Source organism: Harpia harpyja, chromosome 13, assembly GCF_026419915.1.
Source record: "Harpia harpyja isolate bHarHar1 chromosome 13, bHarHar1 primary haplotype, whole genome shotgun sequence".
NCBI classification, from domain to species: Eukaryota; Metazoa; Chordata; class Aves; order Accipitriformes; family Accipitridae; genus Harpia; species Harpia harpyja.
This window is the reverse complement of record NC_068952.1, coordinates 3154275-3173557: the sequence shown is the minus strand read 5'-3', so window position 1 is coordinate 3173557 and position 19283 is coordinate 3154275. Positions and strand designations below refer to the sequence as shown.

General features: G+C 43.3%; 1 protein-coding gene across 19 annotated transcripts in view; it reads right to left on the bottom strand.

Annotated features, from left to right (window-relative positions):
• Positions 1-19283, bottom strand: part of NRXN1 (neurexin 1) — a 730978-nt gene that overhangs the window by 274832 nt on the left and 436863 nt on the right. The window contains exon 1 of one of the 19 annotated variants that reach the window (XM_052805930.1): positions 8066-8937. The exons of 15 other annotated variants lie outside the window; for them this stretch is intronic. In XM_052805930.1, the coding sequence (XP_052661890.1) occupies positions 8066-8306 (241 nt within the window). In that variant the 5' untranslated portion in view covers positions 8307-8937. Of the gene's footprint in view, positions 1-8065; positions 8938-19283 lie in introns of those variants that run through there. 3 more of the 19 variants (XM_052805928.1, XM_052805929.1, XM_052805927.1) reach the window with 3 other exon arrangements.

The window sequence follows — 19283 nt, the reverse complement described above, 5'->3', positions numbered from 1 at the left end:
ACAGCCAAAGGGGCTAATCTCACATCTGTTGTTTTGTCACAACTCCTAAACCCCTCTCTCTGGGCACTGAATATCCAAACCCAAAATAACAGCATGACTCAATTCATGCTCGTATGTTTTCCATAAATATGGCAATTCATTATTTTCGCTGAAAGCTCCCTCATAATTCTTGTCATGTGAAATAAAGTGAACGCTAACTGAATCAAACCTATTTTAAAAATACACATTTGCTTTATTATTTGCAATATTTCACTCGCAGCTTAAAAAGCATTGTTTAGGTGGAGGGGGGCCACATCAGAAGCGCCGCGTGCGTGAACGACATCATATCTGCCAGAGGCACAATGGATCAGGTCATGCAGTGGAAATTTTGCGCTTGACCTCAATAAGAGCAAACCAGGCCCAGGCCAATGATCAGAAACAGCGTCTTCTTTAGCCCTCCATTCCTTCCCATCTCCCCATCTCCACTGGTCAGTGAGGAGGAGCCAAGCCCATGGCCAGTTCTCCCCATCTCCTTTCCACCTACTTCCCAGTGCTCTAGAGCTGCTGTCACCAAGAAAGCCAACCAACTCCAGTGATTCAACAATGCAAACGTGGATTAAGATTACATCTGAGTCCTCTTCAAGGTAGCAAAAGTTTCTCAGAGTTTTTTGAAGTTTCTCCAAGTCTAGTCATTCTCTGCTGTTCTTTATTTTACAATTGCAGATGAGCTGAATTGATGAAGTAAATTAGAGAAGCCCTAACTCAGTTGCAGATATGCAGGGATAGAAGAACATATTTGGAAAGCAGTCAACTTGCTTTAGAAGCATGTTGGCATTTCTTTGCAGATACAGCTGCAGTAAAAGAGAGCTAAAGAAAGAGTTAACACTTCTGTCATTTCTGAGTAGGTGTCTGAGCGCATCCCCCGCTAAGGCCCCAGAACAGCAGAATGATCTGAGCAAATCTTTTACTGCTGTGTCTCTCCATGCTTGAGCAGCAAGCTCTTCAGGAAACACCTATCTGTGTATTTAAAAGGAAGACTTACCATTGTGCTGTTTACTGTTCAAATAAGTGGAACGAAAAAAACCCAGATAATGCACATTCCTCACCCCTTCAGATAAACCCCACCTCAGCTTCAACCTTGCCTTGCCTTCCGAGATTGGGGATCACAGATACCACGTATCTATTTTATATGTACATTTTTCTTATCAACCAAGCCCCCAAAATGGTAAAGCTTTTTGGTTCTTATCCTACCTACAGTGCGCGAGCCAGTCACACCCTTAATCTGGGCTATTTTGATGGATTTGGCCAGTTTAGTGCTTCCAGAAATTCAGAACCCATTGCTATGGTTTTCTACGGTGAATCAGTAATCGCAGGCCAGAGGTGGTGACTGCTCCCAAGCATGGCATCCTCTCCACCACCTTGTCCCAGCTCTATGGAGCGACATCCAGCAGCACTACTTCTTCTCCCCTCCTCCTTTCCCACTTTATTCCACTGGCTCATTATTTTCTGTCAACTAAGGGAGAAGGGAATAATTAATTATATTGTTCTGACCAATTACTGAATATCGTCACTGAATATTTTTTAACATTTTCAACTCTTAGAGAAATGCTCTCTTTTTCAACTTAAACCTATGGACCATTTTCTCATTATGAGGAAACGTCTGTGATATGGATGTGTGCATGCACATGCTCGTGCACAAATGTTTAGAAAGTTATGAGAAAGAGGGGGGAAAATTACTTCCAGACATCCATGTTACTGTTCGGAAAGAAAAAAATGTCTAAGTGATGGTAAGTACATGGCCTCTTTTCTTTATGTTTGTCACTTTTAACTTTATAGAACGGTGTTGTTATTTATAATACACTTTCTTTCATCAAATCAGACTGTTCCATTCTACTTATAATCACAGCTACATTCACAAGTCAACTTATTATCACAGCAAGATCTATCAGCTCTGCCTACACTGTATTTACAAACTAGAAAGGAAGTTGTTAGCTTAGAAAAATTTGCTACAGATACTGTGGCAGACCTGAGGACATCAAACTTAATAACAGAGAGATAAATTAACTGATACTAGGGAAAGACAAGGGAGAGGTCAGTAATGTTATCTTGATTACTCAGAAAGGTTAAGAACTATTGCAAGCTTTGACCAAGGAGAAGACAAAAGATTAACTTCAGTGAACTGCACTACGTGATCTGTTGAAAATATAATAATCAAGCATATCATCCTATGGTTAACCATGGTAGTGGCCATCTCTGTGAGAAAGCTGTGAAAATATTCAGGCCGTAGAATTGGTCGTGCTTACTCACACTGGGCATAGCAGCTGTGCATCAGAGTTTTGTCTACAGAGTTCTCCCCTGGACTGAAATGAAGAGACAGAGAGAAATTTCCCTTAAAGCCAAGTCAACTTCTTCTTGCTATCAGAAAAAATCCATCTTTGAAAATTAGAAACAGCAGGAAGTACACTGTATTGAACGCTAAATTAATTTCTTCTGATAACTTATTTCAAACAGTATTTGATTAAAAGACAATAAAACATGCTTTTAAATCTAGAAAAACATGGTTACTGCAGGCTGAGGCAAAAGTGGTATTGCTGATAAGTGACAACAGTGTTGTTATTTATTTCGCTCTTGTAAAGGCACCCCAGTCAATCAATAGCTGTGCATGTGCTAAGGCAGTAGGGCTTGTATAAAGATGCTTATCAGAAATCCATGAGCAACATTCCACTTTTGATTACCGTGCTCCAGAGTGTCCACAACACTGCTGAAGACTGTATGCCTCTTTGACAAGCCATATTGACAGAAATAATAATATAGAAACCACACTTCCTAATATGCATATCTAACTGCACAGCCAATTAACCACTATGCTGACTGAAATTGCTTTGTTACTCATTTTATTCCAACTGATGTTAATACTTTGGCAGCTGATGGGGATAATAACTGATGGAGCATATTGGAAATTTTGAAAGGGGATATAAAATTTATATAATTTAAAGATGTGGAGAAAGGTGCTTTACAGTCTTAAAACATGGAAATGTCTCAGTTATGTGTAAGAAGTACTCAGAGCAGGAGAACTAGTAAGTATTTGAAAATCTGTGAATGAAAAGGAAACATAAAAAGAGAAGATTGTGGTATACTAACAGGTTTGAAAAAACATTAAAAAGATCTCTCTCTAAAAAAAGGCAGTTATAACACGAAGATGAGACTTTTTCACTTCTATCTCTAATATCACATTGAGTAACAATGCTTGAACATCTGGAAACATTTACATTTGATGTTTTAATCAAAATATAACCCTTTTCTGCAACATAATAAGCACATTCTAACTGAAAAATGCCATCTTATTTACCCTAGCCCCTAAAAATATTTGGTTTATTATCATAAGATGCAGAAATAGCAATTCCAGCATATTTTAAAAAAAAAGTAAAAGGCCATCAAATTATTTTTACTTACACTAGTAAGTCTTTCCTTGCAGTTTTCTTACAAAGATAAAACACTATCTATACATCATATGCACATCTTTCAAAGTTGTTTTGGTCCTATTTTTCACAATGGTGGTATAAAGGATTTCACTGCAGTGTTGCAATCCTGGTCCTGCTATTCTTGCTTAGCGAAAGCTCCTGGGGAGTTCAACAGGCATCTTCACTGAACAAGGGCTGCCTGATCCAGCCTGCTGCTCCGGTAACGGTGAGCTGGCGATTCTGCTACGGAAGTCTCGCTAAATGGACGTAACGCGGGTGAATCCAGTGCACGTGAACTTCAGCAACAATGGCGAAGCAGGGACTGGAAGAAGCTGGCCTAGCTCAGAAGTGGGAGATCGGTATGCACGTCCCCGCTGCCGCGTCACGTTCTGGATAGAAAAGACTGGAGGAGGGAACGTGCCGTGGTAACACACCATCCCAGTGCTCAGTCTCAGCTCTCGCCTCCAAAACACGTCAACCTTTCTTCCTCAAAGCCCTCGTTTTCCACAAACTCTTCTTCAACTTTGCTGTCGAAGCGCTCCTTCACCCGCTCTGCTCAACCTCTTAAATCTCTCTACTGTTCCACCACAAAGGTCCCTAGCGCTTCCCCACCCCAAACTACCACCTCATTAATAACTGTCCCCCGTACCCCAGTCCCTCGTACCTCAGACTGCCTCCGCTTCTCCTAAACCATTGGCCCGTATCTTGGTCATAAGTCTCATCGAGTGAAATCCCTTCTAGCACCATGTTAACCCAGGTCCTTAAATGCACAACCCCTACACACGCTGCTCAGCTCTTTCCGTTCTCCCTGTGAGCACGTCAATCTGATTCCCTCCCCATTTTTGCCTTTTCTTTCCAAGCACATGCACATACCACTATGCAGATTTCATTAGTCACCTCCTGGCTCCTACTCTGGCAGATTTAAAAAACCCAGAATCAACTTAGATTCATCAGAAAACAGCCTGAACAAGATCCTGAGAGCACAGAAAGAAGAAATGGCCAGAAGAAATGGACATACCGTACTTGTCATTCGGTAAGTGAATGAGGATTTGGGGGGGCAATAAAAGGCCCAGTAAAGACCAAAGAGGTGTTTGCAGATGTTTTCCTTGGGTTTTGGTTTTTTTTTTTTTTAGGAAGGGGTGAATGAGGATGGTCACAGCCATCCATATGGCTCCACTTTTAACTTTCTACTTATTCAGCATGCGATTTTCACTTTACACATGATCCATCGTGTTCCTGGATTCTTAAAGAAACTGGCTTTCTTCATTTAAAGTTACTGAGAAAGTTGCAATCTCTTTCCTTTTATGCGGGCTTTGCCATGGACAGTCCATGTTTTTGTAATCTAGAGGCACTGCAGTATGAGCTACTCTATCTACTCCCCAAAAAGATTGCATGTTAGATACAGCTATAACAAAAGCAATAGCCTTGTTCTTAAGTGGAGCAAGGAGATATGAACATAAATCATCAAATAACCCACGTGCTGCAGAGACCACTGGCAAGCGCTGAGCAGCCTAGGACTTGCAATTGTGAACGTTAGTCTCTCTCTTAATTCTCTGTACTTCTCTTTACGTTGCTGATGTCATGATCCAGAGAATTATTTTCTTATTCCTTCCTGTGGTTAAACTTTCAAATCTTTCACCTTCCCAAGTTTAATGAGGGTCAGAAAGCAAAGCCGAAAAATCATTTGGTCAAGCTTGAAAGATGTTTAATTTTTACTTTTAGTATATTGAAAAACTGTGTGCTGAACTACTTTTTGTTTAATAGGGTGAGCTAATTACTCGGTTGGAATTCTGTTTATGTCTCTGTGAGGCACAATACTGTCCACTAAAACCACATGAGATCACACTACTAAGCAAAATCCCAGCAAAATTACCTGACGAAAGTCTTAGCAGCAAGATTGTGGTTTGGTTTTTCAAAAGAAGTGGAAAAAATCCAACCATGCTGGGCTTTTGGCTTTGCTTACACTATTAGCTGGAATTGGGTTGGCTCAAGGAAAACTGAAAGAATAAAAAAAATCAAAGCATTTGCCGAGACGATGGGGGTGGCAGGGCTAGCCAGTGCCAGGGGTAAAGGAGGAGGGTGTGGATGTCTGGGGACTGTGGTGACATTTATTGACTGCCCGGGCAAAGCGATCGTTTCTCCTTCTTTTGACACTTCTGATTCAAAATATTAGAGCGCGATGCTTTCATCGGGGATCGACTAATTGACCTACCCTAAAAGCTCTTTTCGACTTTTAACAGGTATGATGCTACAAAAAGCTGACAAAGTAACAAAAAAGCAGATATGAGGTCACCATAAAGACTGCGACGTTTAGGTACAATCGTATTAGACCAGAACAGAGTAACTGCAAAAGCGAATGGAGCTTATGCCGAAGGAGACAAGCCTGAGAATCAAATTCTCACTCTCACAGAGGCTGGGGACACCGGGGAAGGGCACTTTGACGCCGGGGTAAGGAATAAGCATCCCCCTCAACCCCTCGCCCAGTTCCCTCTGGCTGATGCTTAGAAACGCAGTGATGGGCTCCACAGGAGCTGTGTCCAACCCTGCTCAGCCAGAAAGAGAAATGCTTCTGTTGGGCTTAGAGAAGCAAATGGGAGCACCTCTCTGAAGAATTAATAATGAAAGGAATTAGATGTTTTAAAACACTGTCAGATAGTAGAATTTTAGGTAAACACAGAAAACCAAAGACGTTTCGAGTTACCGAGTAAACATGCTGAAATGCCTTCTTATGACATGTAACATCCTTCATTTTGTGAAATCAGCTACTTAACTTCTGGAGAGGCTCCTGGGCTTCCCTATGAAGTCCTTAAGTGGCAGCTCTACCACTTCATTTTTCATTTTCTTTAACAAGTCTTGTTTCTCCCGAGAAAGCTGCCTTTTTACACCATCACCCTTTGATTGGGTCCAAGGTAATGTTTTTAAAAACTGGCAAAAGGCGTGATTTTAAAATGCATTCTAAGGAATTGTAGCTGGTACCTCTACAATCACGTTTCTGCTCCCCTCCTTCTTTTAGCCTTCCCTCAAATCAATAGCAAGCCCCTAAATGATATTCCCATATAGGCAGAAATTGAAAGACTAATGAGCATATACATATATGTGCACACGCATACATCTTCAATTTTCCCCTTTAAGAACATACAGTACAGAACATGCAGCATTCTCAATCTTGCACTGCCTCAGTGCACTACAGAGGAGAGTGGTGGCCTGAATTTCTCAGTCTTTTGGGGTTTTTTTTTTGGGGGGGGGGGACGAGACCAGACATGTAACTTTTTAAAAAAAAAAAATAACAGAATGCTTAAGAAAAGCCATTTCTGTGCACTTTGCCTTTTCTAGCAGTTGAATATTAAAGGGTATTTAGCACACAGTGGGAATTTTCAGGTAAACAATACTATTGTCTCCACTAAGGCTAGCATTGTTAATCACTGAAAAAAAAAATCCAATAAATCCTAACTACCTCGTGCCCGCAACTAGGTCATCTTGCAAAGAGAGGCAAAGGTTAAGTACAAGATCTGTTTTTTACTTTGCAAAGCTTGTAAATGGCATGGCATGATCGTGCAAATGAAGCAAGGCAAGATGAGAAAATGAAGAAGAATGAAGCTGTATAATCTAATCAGAAGCCAACAAGGGTTTTTCTTTATCTTTTTTTCCTCCCTCGGAGACAAAGGGAGGCTTGAAATCCTTTTAAAGCTGGTGTTTCGCTTTCTTTTACAGCTTTTGGTAAGGCTGAACATATGCATGTCTATTTTGCATGTGTTTACGTACAGGTTCACGCAAGTATGCATGCGAAAAGAAAGAGAAAAACTGTAACGGGGCCGCTTAAAGGGCACCGAAGCAGCTTCCTGTCACTTCAGAAACTAAGTGCCGGAGCACTGTAATTCTTAAGCAAAACCTATTTGCACCTGAAAAGAATTTTCTCTCCGTCCCTTTCCCGGCCGCTACGGTGGGCATTCCTTCCCCTTCCTCAGCGTCTAAAGGCTCTCTTCTTCCCCGGTCCCCCGCCTAATTAGCTGACCTTTGCTTTAGTTCATCGACTTTCCACCGAGGTAATGAATTGGAAGGAGCATGATCATCACCAGCAATTTAAGGAACACACGGGCTCCCCCCCACACCTCCCCGGGTTCCCTCGGCTCCCAGCCCTGCTTCTCACCGCGGCGCAGGACCCCAGACCCCCACTGGGGGGGGATGTCCCCCCGGGGCTGGGGCAGGGAGGGGGACCGGGGGGGACACACACGACACCCGGGGTTCTCCCACCCGGGGACCGCGGCGACGGAGGAGCCTCCGGGCTGGGCTTTTCCAGCCGGCTCCGTCTGCGGCGGGTTGGGGAGCGGGACGGGGGGCTGAGGAAGAGCTGGGGGGGGGGGGTGCGGGGAAGCAGAGGGGGGGTACGGGGGAGCTCCTCGTCCCCGAACCGGGAGCGGCCGGGACGACCCCGCCTCGACGGGGCTCCCGGCGGGACCGGCCCCCGCAGCCTTTCTCCCGCCTCCCCTCCGCGCTCCTCTTCCTCGCCCCCCCCGGGGCCGGGGGGGGGCCGGCAGCCCGCGCCTGACCTCTGCGGGACGGCACGGCACGGCACGGCGCGTCGCCCACCCGCCCGTGCAATATACCGAGCGGTCTTCCAAACCCACCGTGTCCGCCTCGCAAGGAAGCCGGTGACCTGTAGATAGCGATAGGCACTGAATGATGTTTGCTGCTGCTGCCGTGGAAATGGTGAATGTGGTGAGAGCCCAAACTGGAGGCCCCCCACGCCACCCCGAGGAGGCCGCTGAGAGTGAGCGGGACTATCCAGAGCAGGGCCAAGCGGCCCCCGGTGCTGCTGCCGCTGCCGGTGGGTCCCGGCTCCGGGCTGGCCCGGAGGAGCCCCCCCATCCTCCGGTGCACGGCGGGCGTCCTCGGGAGGAGCAGCGGCCCCGGCGAAGGAGGCAAACTTTGGGCAGAGGTGCGCTGGCACACACGCACGCACACGGCGCCGGTTGGAGCTCACCGCACCAGGCGAGCCATCTCTTCCCTTCGGGAAAGCTTACGAGGATCCTTTTCTCCAGGTCTTCTTCTACCCAAAACAATCCGAGACATAGTCAGAGGCGGAGAATCCAGGCGGTACGGAGCCTTCGCAAAGAGGTGGAAGAGGGGAGAAGCCCCGCGCTCAAACAAGCGCTAGTTTCAGCTTTCCCGGGGCTGCTGCTCATTAACAATACTCCACAGTTGCAAGGGCTACGAGAGTGCCAAGCATTCCCCCATCCTCAGTAATCCACAGTGTAGCCAATCATGCCACATCGCTGCTAAGAAAGAAAAAAGGGGATGCCACTCCATCAGCCAGCGCTGGGAAAGCAGAGAAAAAGCAAACTGCTGCTCTTCCCTCCATTCATCTCCAAACTGGTGAGCCCTCACCGAGCGAGCTCTCTCCCGGCGCTCACGCACCCGCTCGCACACACTCGTACACGCACCCGCACACACCCGCACACGCCGCCAGACAATAAACGGGCTGCTCCGGCAATCTCAATGGTCTATTGACAGTAATACCCGAGGATGTTTTCAGGGAGAAGAGTGCACCCTTATGAAAGAAGCTGGGAAGGGAGGGGAAGGGAGGGGGGGTTAAAAAAAAAAAATAATAAAAAAAAAAAATAACCACGCTCGCGAAGAGCAGGGCTATGCAAATCTGCAGTCTGCAAACAGCAAATCGCTGAAGCTTGGATGCAATGCAGAGGACGAGCCTATGTTAAAGAGGGAGGCTGAGTTCAGCTCCCACACAGCCGCCCTGCCTCTCCCCCTCTGCCTTTCGGGAGCCGCGCACTGCCGGAACGCGGTGCGGAGCATCCCCGCACACACCGCGCTTCCCACGCCCCCCCCCGCCACCCATCCGCGGCACGGCGGGAGCATTTCCCCTCCTCCGACAGAGTTCGGATGTAGCAGTGTCTTGAAAACCCACTTTCATCTGAAAAAGAACGATTCCGGGGTCTTTTAATTGGCCTAAACTTCGCCCATCAGATGTTTCCCCTCTGTCCGTTCGAGCATCGGCTTTGATTAACCGGTAATTACACACACGACGCCTAACAAAGAGTTACCGGTTTGAGGGTTTTTTGGTGTTTTTTTCTTTGGTGGTTTTTTTTTTTTTTTTCCGGCACTACTCAACTACCGCACCTGGCCGCCCACCGCAGACGTGGCCGCAAACTGGGCTGAAAAATCGTTTCTGGGCTGAAAAATCGTTTCTAGGCTGAGCCCCCCCCCTCCCTCCCCGCCCCAGCTGCGGGGCAACGCCGGCAGCTCCCGCATCGCCCCCCCCCCCTCCCCGGGTGTGCGGGGTCCCACCGCGCCGCTCGCCCCGAAAACAGCGGGAAGGGCTACTCTATCCCCCCCCCCCCGGAGCCGAAAGGGGGGAGATGTCACGTTGAAAAGCAAAGATTTGCATCCAAAGGGACAACATTTCGGCCCTCGCCGGGTCTTGCCCCCCCCCGCAGCCAGCGGCGGGAGGCGCAGCCCCTGCAGTACCGCACCTGGGCACAGCAGGGTGTGTGAGCCGCACGCTGCCGGCTCTCCTCTCCCTCCTCTTCCTCTTTCCCTCCCTTTCTACCTCCCTCCCTCCCCAGTTTCCAGCCTGCCGTAGATCTTGTGCCATGCCTTCAGCAGCATGAGCTCATGGGTGCGGGGTGCGGATGCGTGAAAGGGAGAAGGCGAGCAGTGGGTGTGAGAATGCTTTTTTTTTTTTCCCTCCCCCCCCCCCCCCCCACCTTTCGCGTTCATTTAAACGAAAACCACTGCAATTTACTGGGGCGCTTTCCAATTCACGCGGAAGCGAGGGGAAGTCACAACCCTTACTCAGCTGCGGAGGCTTTAGGAAAAAGGCATTTCGCCCCGGCTCCGCTCAGCCCGGGGCGGTTTGCCCCCCTCCCCAGAGAGAAGAAACGCCCTTCATCGTGGTGTTGCACGGTGGAAAAAGGACCCTGAACGCCCCCCCGAGCAGGGCTGAGAAAGCGGGACCCCCTGCCCTGGGGGCGATGCGTTTTACACCCCCCTCCCTCCCGCAACCACACCGCAACCTCCCCGTGTCCTCAAAGTTTTACAAAGACCCCGAGGTAAATTGTAAACAGGACTGGGGGGGGGGGAACCCGACATCCCCCCCCCCCCCCAAGGGCCCAAGCCCTTTCTGTGCTTCATGGGCAGCAGGGCAGGCTACATCTCCGGGGGGGAAAGCGGTTCTCCGGGGCGGGGGGGTCTCCTCTACCACCTACCCCCCCCAGCTTGTCCCAGGGAAAGGCAGCTTAGAAGGAAGTCAGTGAATTTTCCAACCTGTCTCAAGAAGCCTTAGTGTAAAAGAAGTAAGAAACCCCAATTTTCCAAACTATCAGCTTGCAACTGCCATGCACTGTCACCTCTTAAAAAATAAAGTACAAGAAATTCTCTAAGTTTTGGTGTTAAGGGAAAAGGAAAGAAATCTTAAAGAAACGTCAGCCTGGATTCGCCAACTTTCCTAAAATTAAAGCCCCTGATGTGTACTTCCTATTCATGCAAGTAATATGTGTTAGAAATTTAATCCATAAATACCACTAGGTTTTCTATCAATCTGACTCAGGAAACAAAATATTTCAGTCAGTCACTGGAACCAGTTTTTCAGTAAACTGTTCACACATTGCTGCCGTTTTAGAAACATGCAGTAGTTAAGTGACTGTTCTTAATGATTCTAGACATCCTACAGATGAGCAACTTAAAATTGTTATCACTTCTCTGAAATAGGAAGCCGGTATTGCCAACCGTGTAACGATACAGTTGGCAAGGCGGTTGTTCAGATACAATTTCAGTTGGCAAGTCCTGTCTAGACTAAGTTCTGCTCGGCTGTTTTAAGGCCTCCATCAAGAGCTGTATTGTGCTACCTTTTAGTGGGAGTTTCCCCGTTGGCATCCGAGAAAGCATGGCTGGCTCCCCGTTGCAGCGTTCCTGTTAGGTGTAACCGTGCAACAGAGGCTTTCCGCAGATCCCTTCCAACCCGAGCGTAGTTTATTCGACTTTGGTTGAAGTTACACCTTGGTGTGGATTCAGCAGGACTTTGTGTAAGCGTTCTCCTCGGTGTTGTCGGGTATGTATGTAGCTTGAGCACCTTAATCTAAAGCCTTACTCTATCTGCCATCTACTGTGTCAGGGAGGCCTAAAGTGCTTAAATACCAAGGACAAATGAATAAAATGTTTAGGTACTTCAAAGGTACTTCATTTAATGTTTTACTGAAGATAAAAAGGGTGTTTAAGTGCTCGGCGTTATTAAATGTGTACTATTTATGCAGTGCACACACATAACTGCCACTAAAGTTTCTAGTTTAAATCTGTGTTTGGAGACTACTTAGAGAAGTTTTTTCATCAGATAGATTATAATGGGTCATTTTTAGGTGTTACATTATGACGTTAAACACTACTTAGGGACTGTTAAATTAATAGATTATTTTGCTGCTGCACATCCAAACTAAGAGTTGAGGACACAAAGGCCAATCTCCACAAAGCTATTTAGGCGTCTAACTCTTAGTTAAGTACCAGGTTAAAATGTGAAGGGGGTTACTGACGCCTAAGTAAGCATGTCTTTCTGGACCTGGCAATGTGCTCAGCACCTGGTATGTACTAGCTCTAATTTTAATAACATATGACATTTTCCTGGCTCTGCGCTCTGAACCACAGAGACAAACGAGGGGGACTATCTGAATTTCAGGGAGGAGAAAGGTGATCTAATGCAGTGCACGGCTGAGAAGTGGGGTGAAGTAATTTGCAGAAAATGTCATTAAAAGATTGAAAAGAGAAAGAATAACAGGAAGGTGAAGAAGGAAGCATCTATGAAAGCAAGTGAAAGGCAGATGGGGACAGGAAGGCAAAAGAAGGAAATTCCAGGAAGTAAAATCCTCTCTTGCGCAGTTTTTTGTGATAACAGCAAGCACTTCTTCCCAATTTGAAGAAAATCTTGGTATAGTTAGGTACTTCTAGACTTTTCATCTTTTATTTTAAAGGAGGTTGTAGTGAGGTGAGAGTCAGTCTCTTCTATCAAGTAACTAGTGATAGGACGAGAGGAAATGGCCTCAAGTTGCGCCAGGGGAGGTTTAGATTGGGTATTAGGAAAAACTTCTTCACCAAAAGGGTTGTCAAGCATTGGAACGGGCTGCCCAGGCAAGTGATGGAGTCACCATCCCCGGAGGTATTTAAAAGACAGGTAGATGTGGCGCTTAGGGACATGGTTTAGTGGTGGACTTGGCAGTGCTAGGTTTATGGTCAGACTTGATGATCTTAAAGGTCTTTTCTCACCTAAATGATTCTATGATTCTGTTTAAAAAGCTTAATTGGGTGTCTTAGCACTCAGAGTTAAGCTTTTTAATGAAAAGTAAAAGTTAAAAGCATCTGCAAGTAGAAAACCGATGGTAAGCAGCATTTCTTATTTAAAATACTTGCTTTCTTACCCCCTGCTGACATAAGAGTGTGAATCTTTGTTAGTTGAGGAGTAGCTGAAGGTGAAATGATCTGGTTTTAATCCCCAAGGGCACAGAATCACGTATTCCCAACACAATCAACATTGTGGCATCAGTCTCTGAAGGTTCACTCAAAGAAGGAAGAAGTGGTACAAAAGAAGGCAGTAAACAAGAGTTTGTGTAAACAAATAAATGTCCCATTGCAGGCAGAGCAAATAAAGTGTGAAAATAAATTATAGTGTTGACAAGGTAGTTTTTAGGATTTCGGAAACCTAGCTCAGTGAAGTTAATTTAATGGCTTTTTAACCCCATTTAACACTTACCCTGTGCAGGTCACATTGGTAGTGAATGTAAGTTTTAATCAAGTTATTTCCACCAAGTGAACTCTGTTAATACCAGTAGGTTCCTACGTTTGTGAGCAAGAATATCCTTAATTGTAAAAACACATCTTTCCCTGGCTGCTTCTAATGCCATTATCCTATAAACACCAAATGCTCCTAAAAAAGATTTATACAAACAAAAAAAGTACTTCCACGAGTATAAGTTACATTACTTCCTCAGATAAAATGAGATACTCCTTGCTGGTACGACCATATCTTTCTACACCCCAATTCTTGTCAATACAGCTGTATCAGTTAAGACAAACAACTTCGGCGACACCAGCAAAAGTTAAAAGCAGACCATGCCTTAGGCTAGCAGAAGTTGTCAAACTCAGGGCTCCTTTAGGTTAAGTGCTGCCTTATGCAACCAGACTTCTCCGGCCACCTCTGTTCTCCAGAAATGAAATCCTGCACTTAGTGTTGCAACATCCACTCTTAAACTGCCAAAGCTCAAGTGCTGTTCAGCAAACTCAGAAAAAAAACCTCCACAAATATCTATCTGTATTACAGGGAATCCTATTCAATGGACACTTTAACACACTTCCTATGTTCTTCTATTATAGCTTTTCTCCACTACTGGGTACGGAATTTCACTTCATTTGAAAACCTGTGGACCTTTTGTGATTACAATTAAGCAGGCCAGAATTTATGTTTATCCTTCCTACAGACAGCGGCTTAGAGAAGAAAACATTCAAACTAATGTTTCCACCTACCACCATAAACTCTGATGAATTTAAGGACCTATACACAGGATCTCCCCATACTAAAAATGTCTGATTTTCAGACACTTCAATGTCTGATAACACTGAGGGTGTTAATTTTCCTTGTTTAAACAGCAGAGAATGTTTCTTTCAAAAGCCAATGAATTGCAAGATACTGAACCAAGGCCTGTCATCTGTGTATAACTGTGGCCAGTTTGTGTCCTAACCCTACATAACTTAGAGCAGAAACCCTTTACTTTAGAAAGGAAGCCAATAAACTTTATCATATGAACTAACTGGAGACTTGGAAGGTAAAAAATATTAGTCTAGGAGAGATGGATGGAGTATTTGTGCAGTCATAAAATACACAGAAATTCCAATTTTTTGTGGTCACGTAAAAAAAAGGGGAGTTTACAATGGAAATACTTAGGCTGCTTTCTCTGTAGTGCAGCTATTCTCTCTGTATGTATAGTTCAAATAAATCCTGGTACAGTTAATAAGTCTTTCTGTCTATAAATCTGTCCATCCAAATAGGCTTAAATCTTCATAATAAATGTTTCTTGACTCTGCGTGTGTAAAGACAGAAATAATCTCTTTCTCTCTATTCCTTGCTGTCAAAAGCAAGCTGATTTTTATTTTGTTTCATTTTATTGAAACCATGCACATAAGCCAGATCCCTTCAATTTAGAACAGAAGAAGCTGGTAGGAGAACATTTTCCAATGGGGAGTTTTGACTCGGAAAGAAAGCTCCCTCTTGGTCTGAAATAGCCCCGGTTGGTCCATCAGTTGTCAGGGCACTTCGCCAAGTCCATCTACCGTTACTTGCATTTAGCCCTGGTTTGACCTGCCTTGAGGAGGATGGCTTATACTCCACTGGGGGTTGTCTTTTGCTGGCTACCAGTGCTGCAATGCCACTTAATTTCATATTTTCTTTTTCTTTTTTTTGTCCAACTTGGCACAAAGGGTGCTAACACTTTGGGTAGGTTCCCCATTTCATTCCAATATAAAACCATAGGAATTAAGGCCAAATTTACATGTATATACATGGAGGTATTTAAGAGATTTGTAGTCTTGTATCAAGCAGGGCAGGCTGTACTTATGTTCTCTCTGGACTGCTGCACGAGCAGTTAATTCTACGGGCAATTAGATTGCTGCAGAACCTGCAAAAGTCTCTCTGATTTCTACGAGTGCTGCTGCATGAATTGGCACTGCATTGCCGCAGAAAAGAGAGATCCCCAACTACAGCTTCAATGCTACTAATTTGAACTCCTCAGCAAACACTCCAGCTAGGGACAAAAAAAAAAAACAACAAAAAAACCCACCACAAAAATAGGTTGCAAATTAGTCATCAAGAAGTTTGATGAGATTAGTGACAGACGCCAATAAGAGAACCCAGCGTTGTGCTCTTTCGTATCCAGTACAAGCATACAAAGTACATGCAAAGCCTCTTTGTTTATAAAGGCCTCCAGAAATAGGAAAAGTGTGTGTATTGTGTTGTTTGCAGCTCTTGTTATTGTTTACCATACATAGATTACCTGAAATATTAAATGCTACGTCAAGGCCAAGCCCACACTAGACTCAAAGTGCAACGGTCCTAAAATGGGGAAATTGAGTTTAAAGACCTTGCAAGGCAAAGTTGATTGCCTTTTTTTTTTTTTTTTTTTTTTGGTGGGAAGCCCACTGGTAGCCTGGAAAGCCCTAAATGATGTTTGTGGAGTGCCTAAATTAGTAATAGTCAAGAATGCATTTTTAAGCAGGTTTTCCTGATATGATTTCTAAGATAACACCCATCACGATTCATGATCGGCCACCCCCCGCCCCTTCCTGGCCTTGGCGGAGAAGAGGACGTACAGTGGAGTTCTACCTCCTGCATTCCCTGAACGCGTTAGTCCTGTAACAATATTGGCAAAGAAAGGGGTAAGGTACAGCCTGCTACCATTCTGTCCACTCTTCTAGGTCAATATATTGCTTCAGACTCCAGACAGCAGCAGTGTTACAAGCTGGCTGTAGAAATAACTACATTTCAAAAGCAGACTTGTAAGAAGACGGCATTAACTTTTGGCATTCATAACTTTAAAATGTCCAAATACTTATGTAGCTTTAAGCTTCTTTCTTTTTTTTTCCCCCCAGAAAAAGTGTCACCATTGTGCAGAAACCGTATTTGTTTGTAGTGCCAAGCAAATTTTCTATAGCTGAGTTATGAACCTCTGAACATACAGGTTTAAAATGGAAATGCTGACATAATCTTAAATGTAGTGGCACAAATACTGCCACTACAATAATCCTTGTAATCTAATATATTAGCCCTAGGGGGATGGAGACTCAATTGCTGGTCTCAGACAGCCTTTCTGAGGCTCAATTCAAATTGCATAATTATTCTACATCCTTCAAGTTCTTTAAAATACATTTCAAATGCAGTACTGTACATTCCAAAATATTTGTTCTTCAGAGATTGATTTTGCTTTTTTTTTTCCCCCTTTAAAGAGATATATGACCTCAGAGGCATGTGAAAAATCATTAATCAAGTTTATACCGTGTAACACTCTTTTGTGTGTGAAAGACTTACTTTTTTCCAGATTTCCTCAGTTATGTTGCCAAGGTGATTCCCCTAGAGAGCCATGTGTTTATCTTGACAGGTGTTAGTGAGATCTGCGGAGTCTCAGTGGAATTGTTACTGGTTGCTTTGAGGTACAGTAGAAAACATTAAGTCTGCAAACTAATGAACTTACCTTATTACCTTCTAAATAAAATAAACCACAGAGTAAGTTGGATTAATCTACTAATGCCTTTCTAATGAGTCTTTTATTGGGCATATGGTGTGGTCTTGCTATTTTCCTCACATAGCTAGCGCCAGCAGAAACTCGAAATAAAACCTACACGTATCTCTTCTGTTATATACCAGTATCAAAAACTCACTATCACAATTATTTTCAGATTGCTATTTTGCTAGCGTAACCTTTGATTATGATTTGCGAGACTAAATGGATTGAAAAAAAAAAAAGCAGTTAGATTAAAAAAAGAATCAGGAGTCGCCACTGATAGGAGAAGAGAAAAATACAACTTCTACTGCTGTTGCTAGGGGAAAAATATAAAACACTGCTGCTAACTTATAATTACTTTAAAATGTATTCTGTGACCTGTCCTGACAATGTCAGGGAATCATTAACTAAATATTGTAACTTCTGAAGTTAAATAATCATTCCTTAGTTACAGTCCATTAGTGTTTTCCAGCCCTGAGCTGTAACACGCTACATTTTTGTAATGCGTATTAGAAGCAATAAAACAATAGGAGCTTTTAACAAAAAAGAATGAGTTTTAAGCAACGTGAAACAAGATACCATCATTTTCAGCCAGCTATGCCTTTTGCTTTCAATTGTATTTTCTTTCTCTCTGCGTATGTACAAGATCAGAACGCAAGAAAAAACACTCCTTAGCAATATTCATCTTCTGGGAACATGCTGCTGAATTTAGGTATAAACCCATAATGGCATCTCAAAGAATAGCAATATCTCATATACTTCAGCTTTGATACACTATTTCAAATCCTTAATTTCCCTTTTTTCAGTTTCCCACATAAAGTTTTGCTTTGCTTCCATATTTGCAAATGCCCATTTGAGACAAAAAGATCTTTTCATAGCCAAGCTCTCCCCTCCCTTTATTTACTTCAACAACAAATTAGCAGCCAAGTTTTTGTAGAGGATAAGAAAATAGATACAGTGAAAACAGAGCGAGAACATAGTTTTTCTTTCCTTCAGCACCAGCAGCCAGAAACAGTATGAAAGCAATGGATCATGAAGAAAAGCAATTTCCTACTTCAGGGATTAAGCAATGCCCTCTTTTGTAATGTTAAATGAAAGTTCTAGTTATTTTTTTTTTTCAAGTAATACTGGTTTTTTTTTCCCAATTTAAATAAATAGCCACTAGAGAAGCTCCAGTAGAGTGCCAAACACATCACTTTCTAGCCAATCAATAACACTGATAAAACCCTTTATGTTGTTCTTCTTTGAGCAGGCCTATTGATAGGGCAAGAAAAATTAAGCTACTACAGAAGCCAAAGATAATTAACTTAACAAGGGAGAATATCTGGCGATATATGCGTTCTGTTCTTTTCTGAAGGACAAATATAGGGGATTCCAATATAGAAAATATACAGACTTTTGCTGAAGCATTCAAATAAAAACAGCTATCTACATTTTACTGTCACAGTACAGGTCTCTCATCCAGTGACACCGTAAAATTAACTACTTTGGTGATGATACATGGCTAGGCTATCAGGTGATGTACCATACCCTCATCTAAAACATTATCCTACGCTTCTCTTTGGTAGTATGGAAAAGATGGGGAAGTTCTGTATCTGCCTCTGTCACAGCTTTTCAAGTGCAATCTCGGGCAAATCACTACAAACCATTAGTCTCTTAATAGCTAATTGACAAGCTAGGTCAATGTTATCAGTCACAAGGATAAAGATTATTTGCATGAATAAGGCTTGGTAGAATTACACCCTTCACTCCAGTGCTGAAAGGTTTCAAAGGCTTTCATCTTCAAGCCCTATTAAACAGTGCATTGCAGGATTAAGTCTTCTTCTACATCTACAAGTTTGTAACTATAAAGCCCTAACAAGAACACTGAGTGCGGCCTTAAAGCCGATACTGTGTTTAAAGCACTTTGAGATCGCTTCGTGATAAATGCCTGCCGATGTTTATAATAATTATGGATGCATGGGCCTTCCTCAGATTTAATACAGAGATAAATGGGAATCCTGTAAATATGTGATCAACTTGGCTTAATGGGACAACTTGTATGGGAAAGTATTATCACTGTAAAGAGACTTTGTTGGACTGAGCTCCTTCTCCTTAGCATATATGCAAATAATAGCTGCAACTATCAAGAGATTGGAAACAGAAAATTATTTAATTCATACCTGTGTTTGGGTTTTTAATGAATTACATAAAAACTTTTCCTAGCTAAGACAAGGCACCTGCTATATAATTAAAATGAAGAGTCACAACCAACTTATCTTTTAAAACCAGGTTGTAACAGGAAAGAAAATGCAAGACTTCTCAGCTGCAACTTCATGGCTCTATCAAAACTTGCCTAATTTTACCTATTTATTCTAGTGCATAATAAAAGATGTACTCAGAGAAAAAATATATGATGCATACATATTTTTAAAGGCTTAGAAAGCTAGCAGTTTTCTTTTAACACCCTTAGATCTAATTTTGTTTCTAACAAGTAAAATGAGAAGAATGAGGCCCTAAAAAGCATAATGGTCTGAAACCTGCTCTTTGAATCTTTACAAATGCTAAAACTATCATAAATTTCAATCGAAAATAT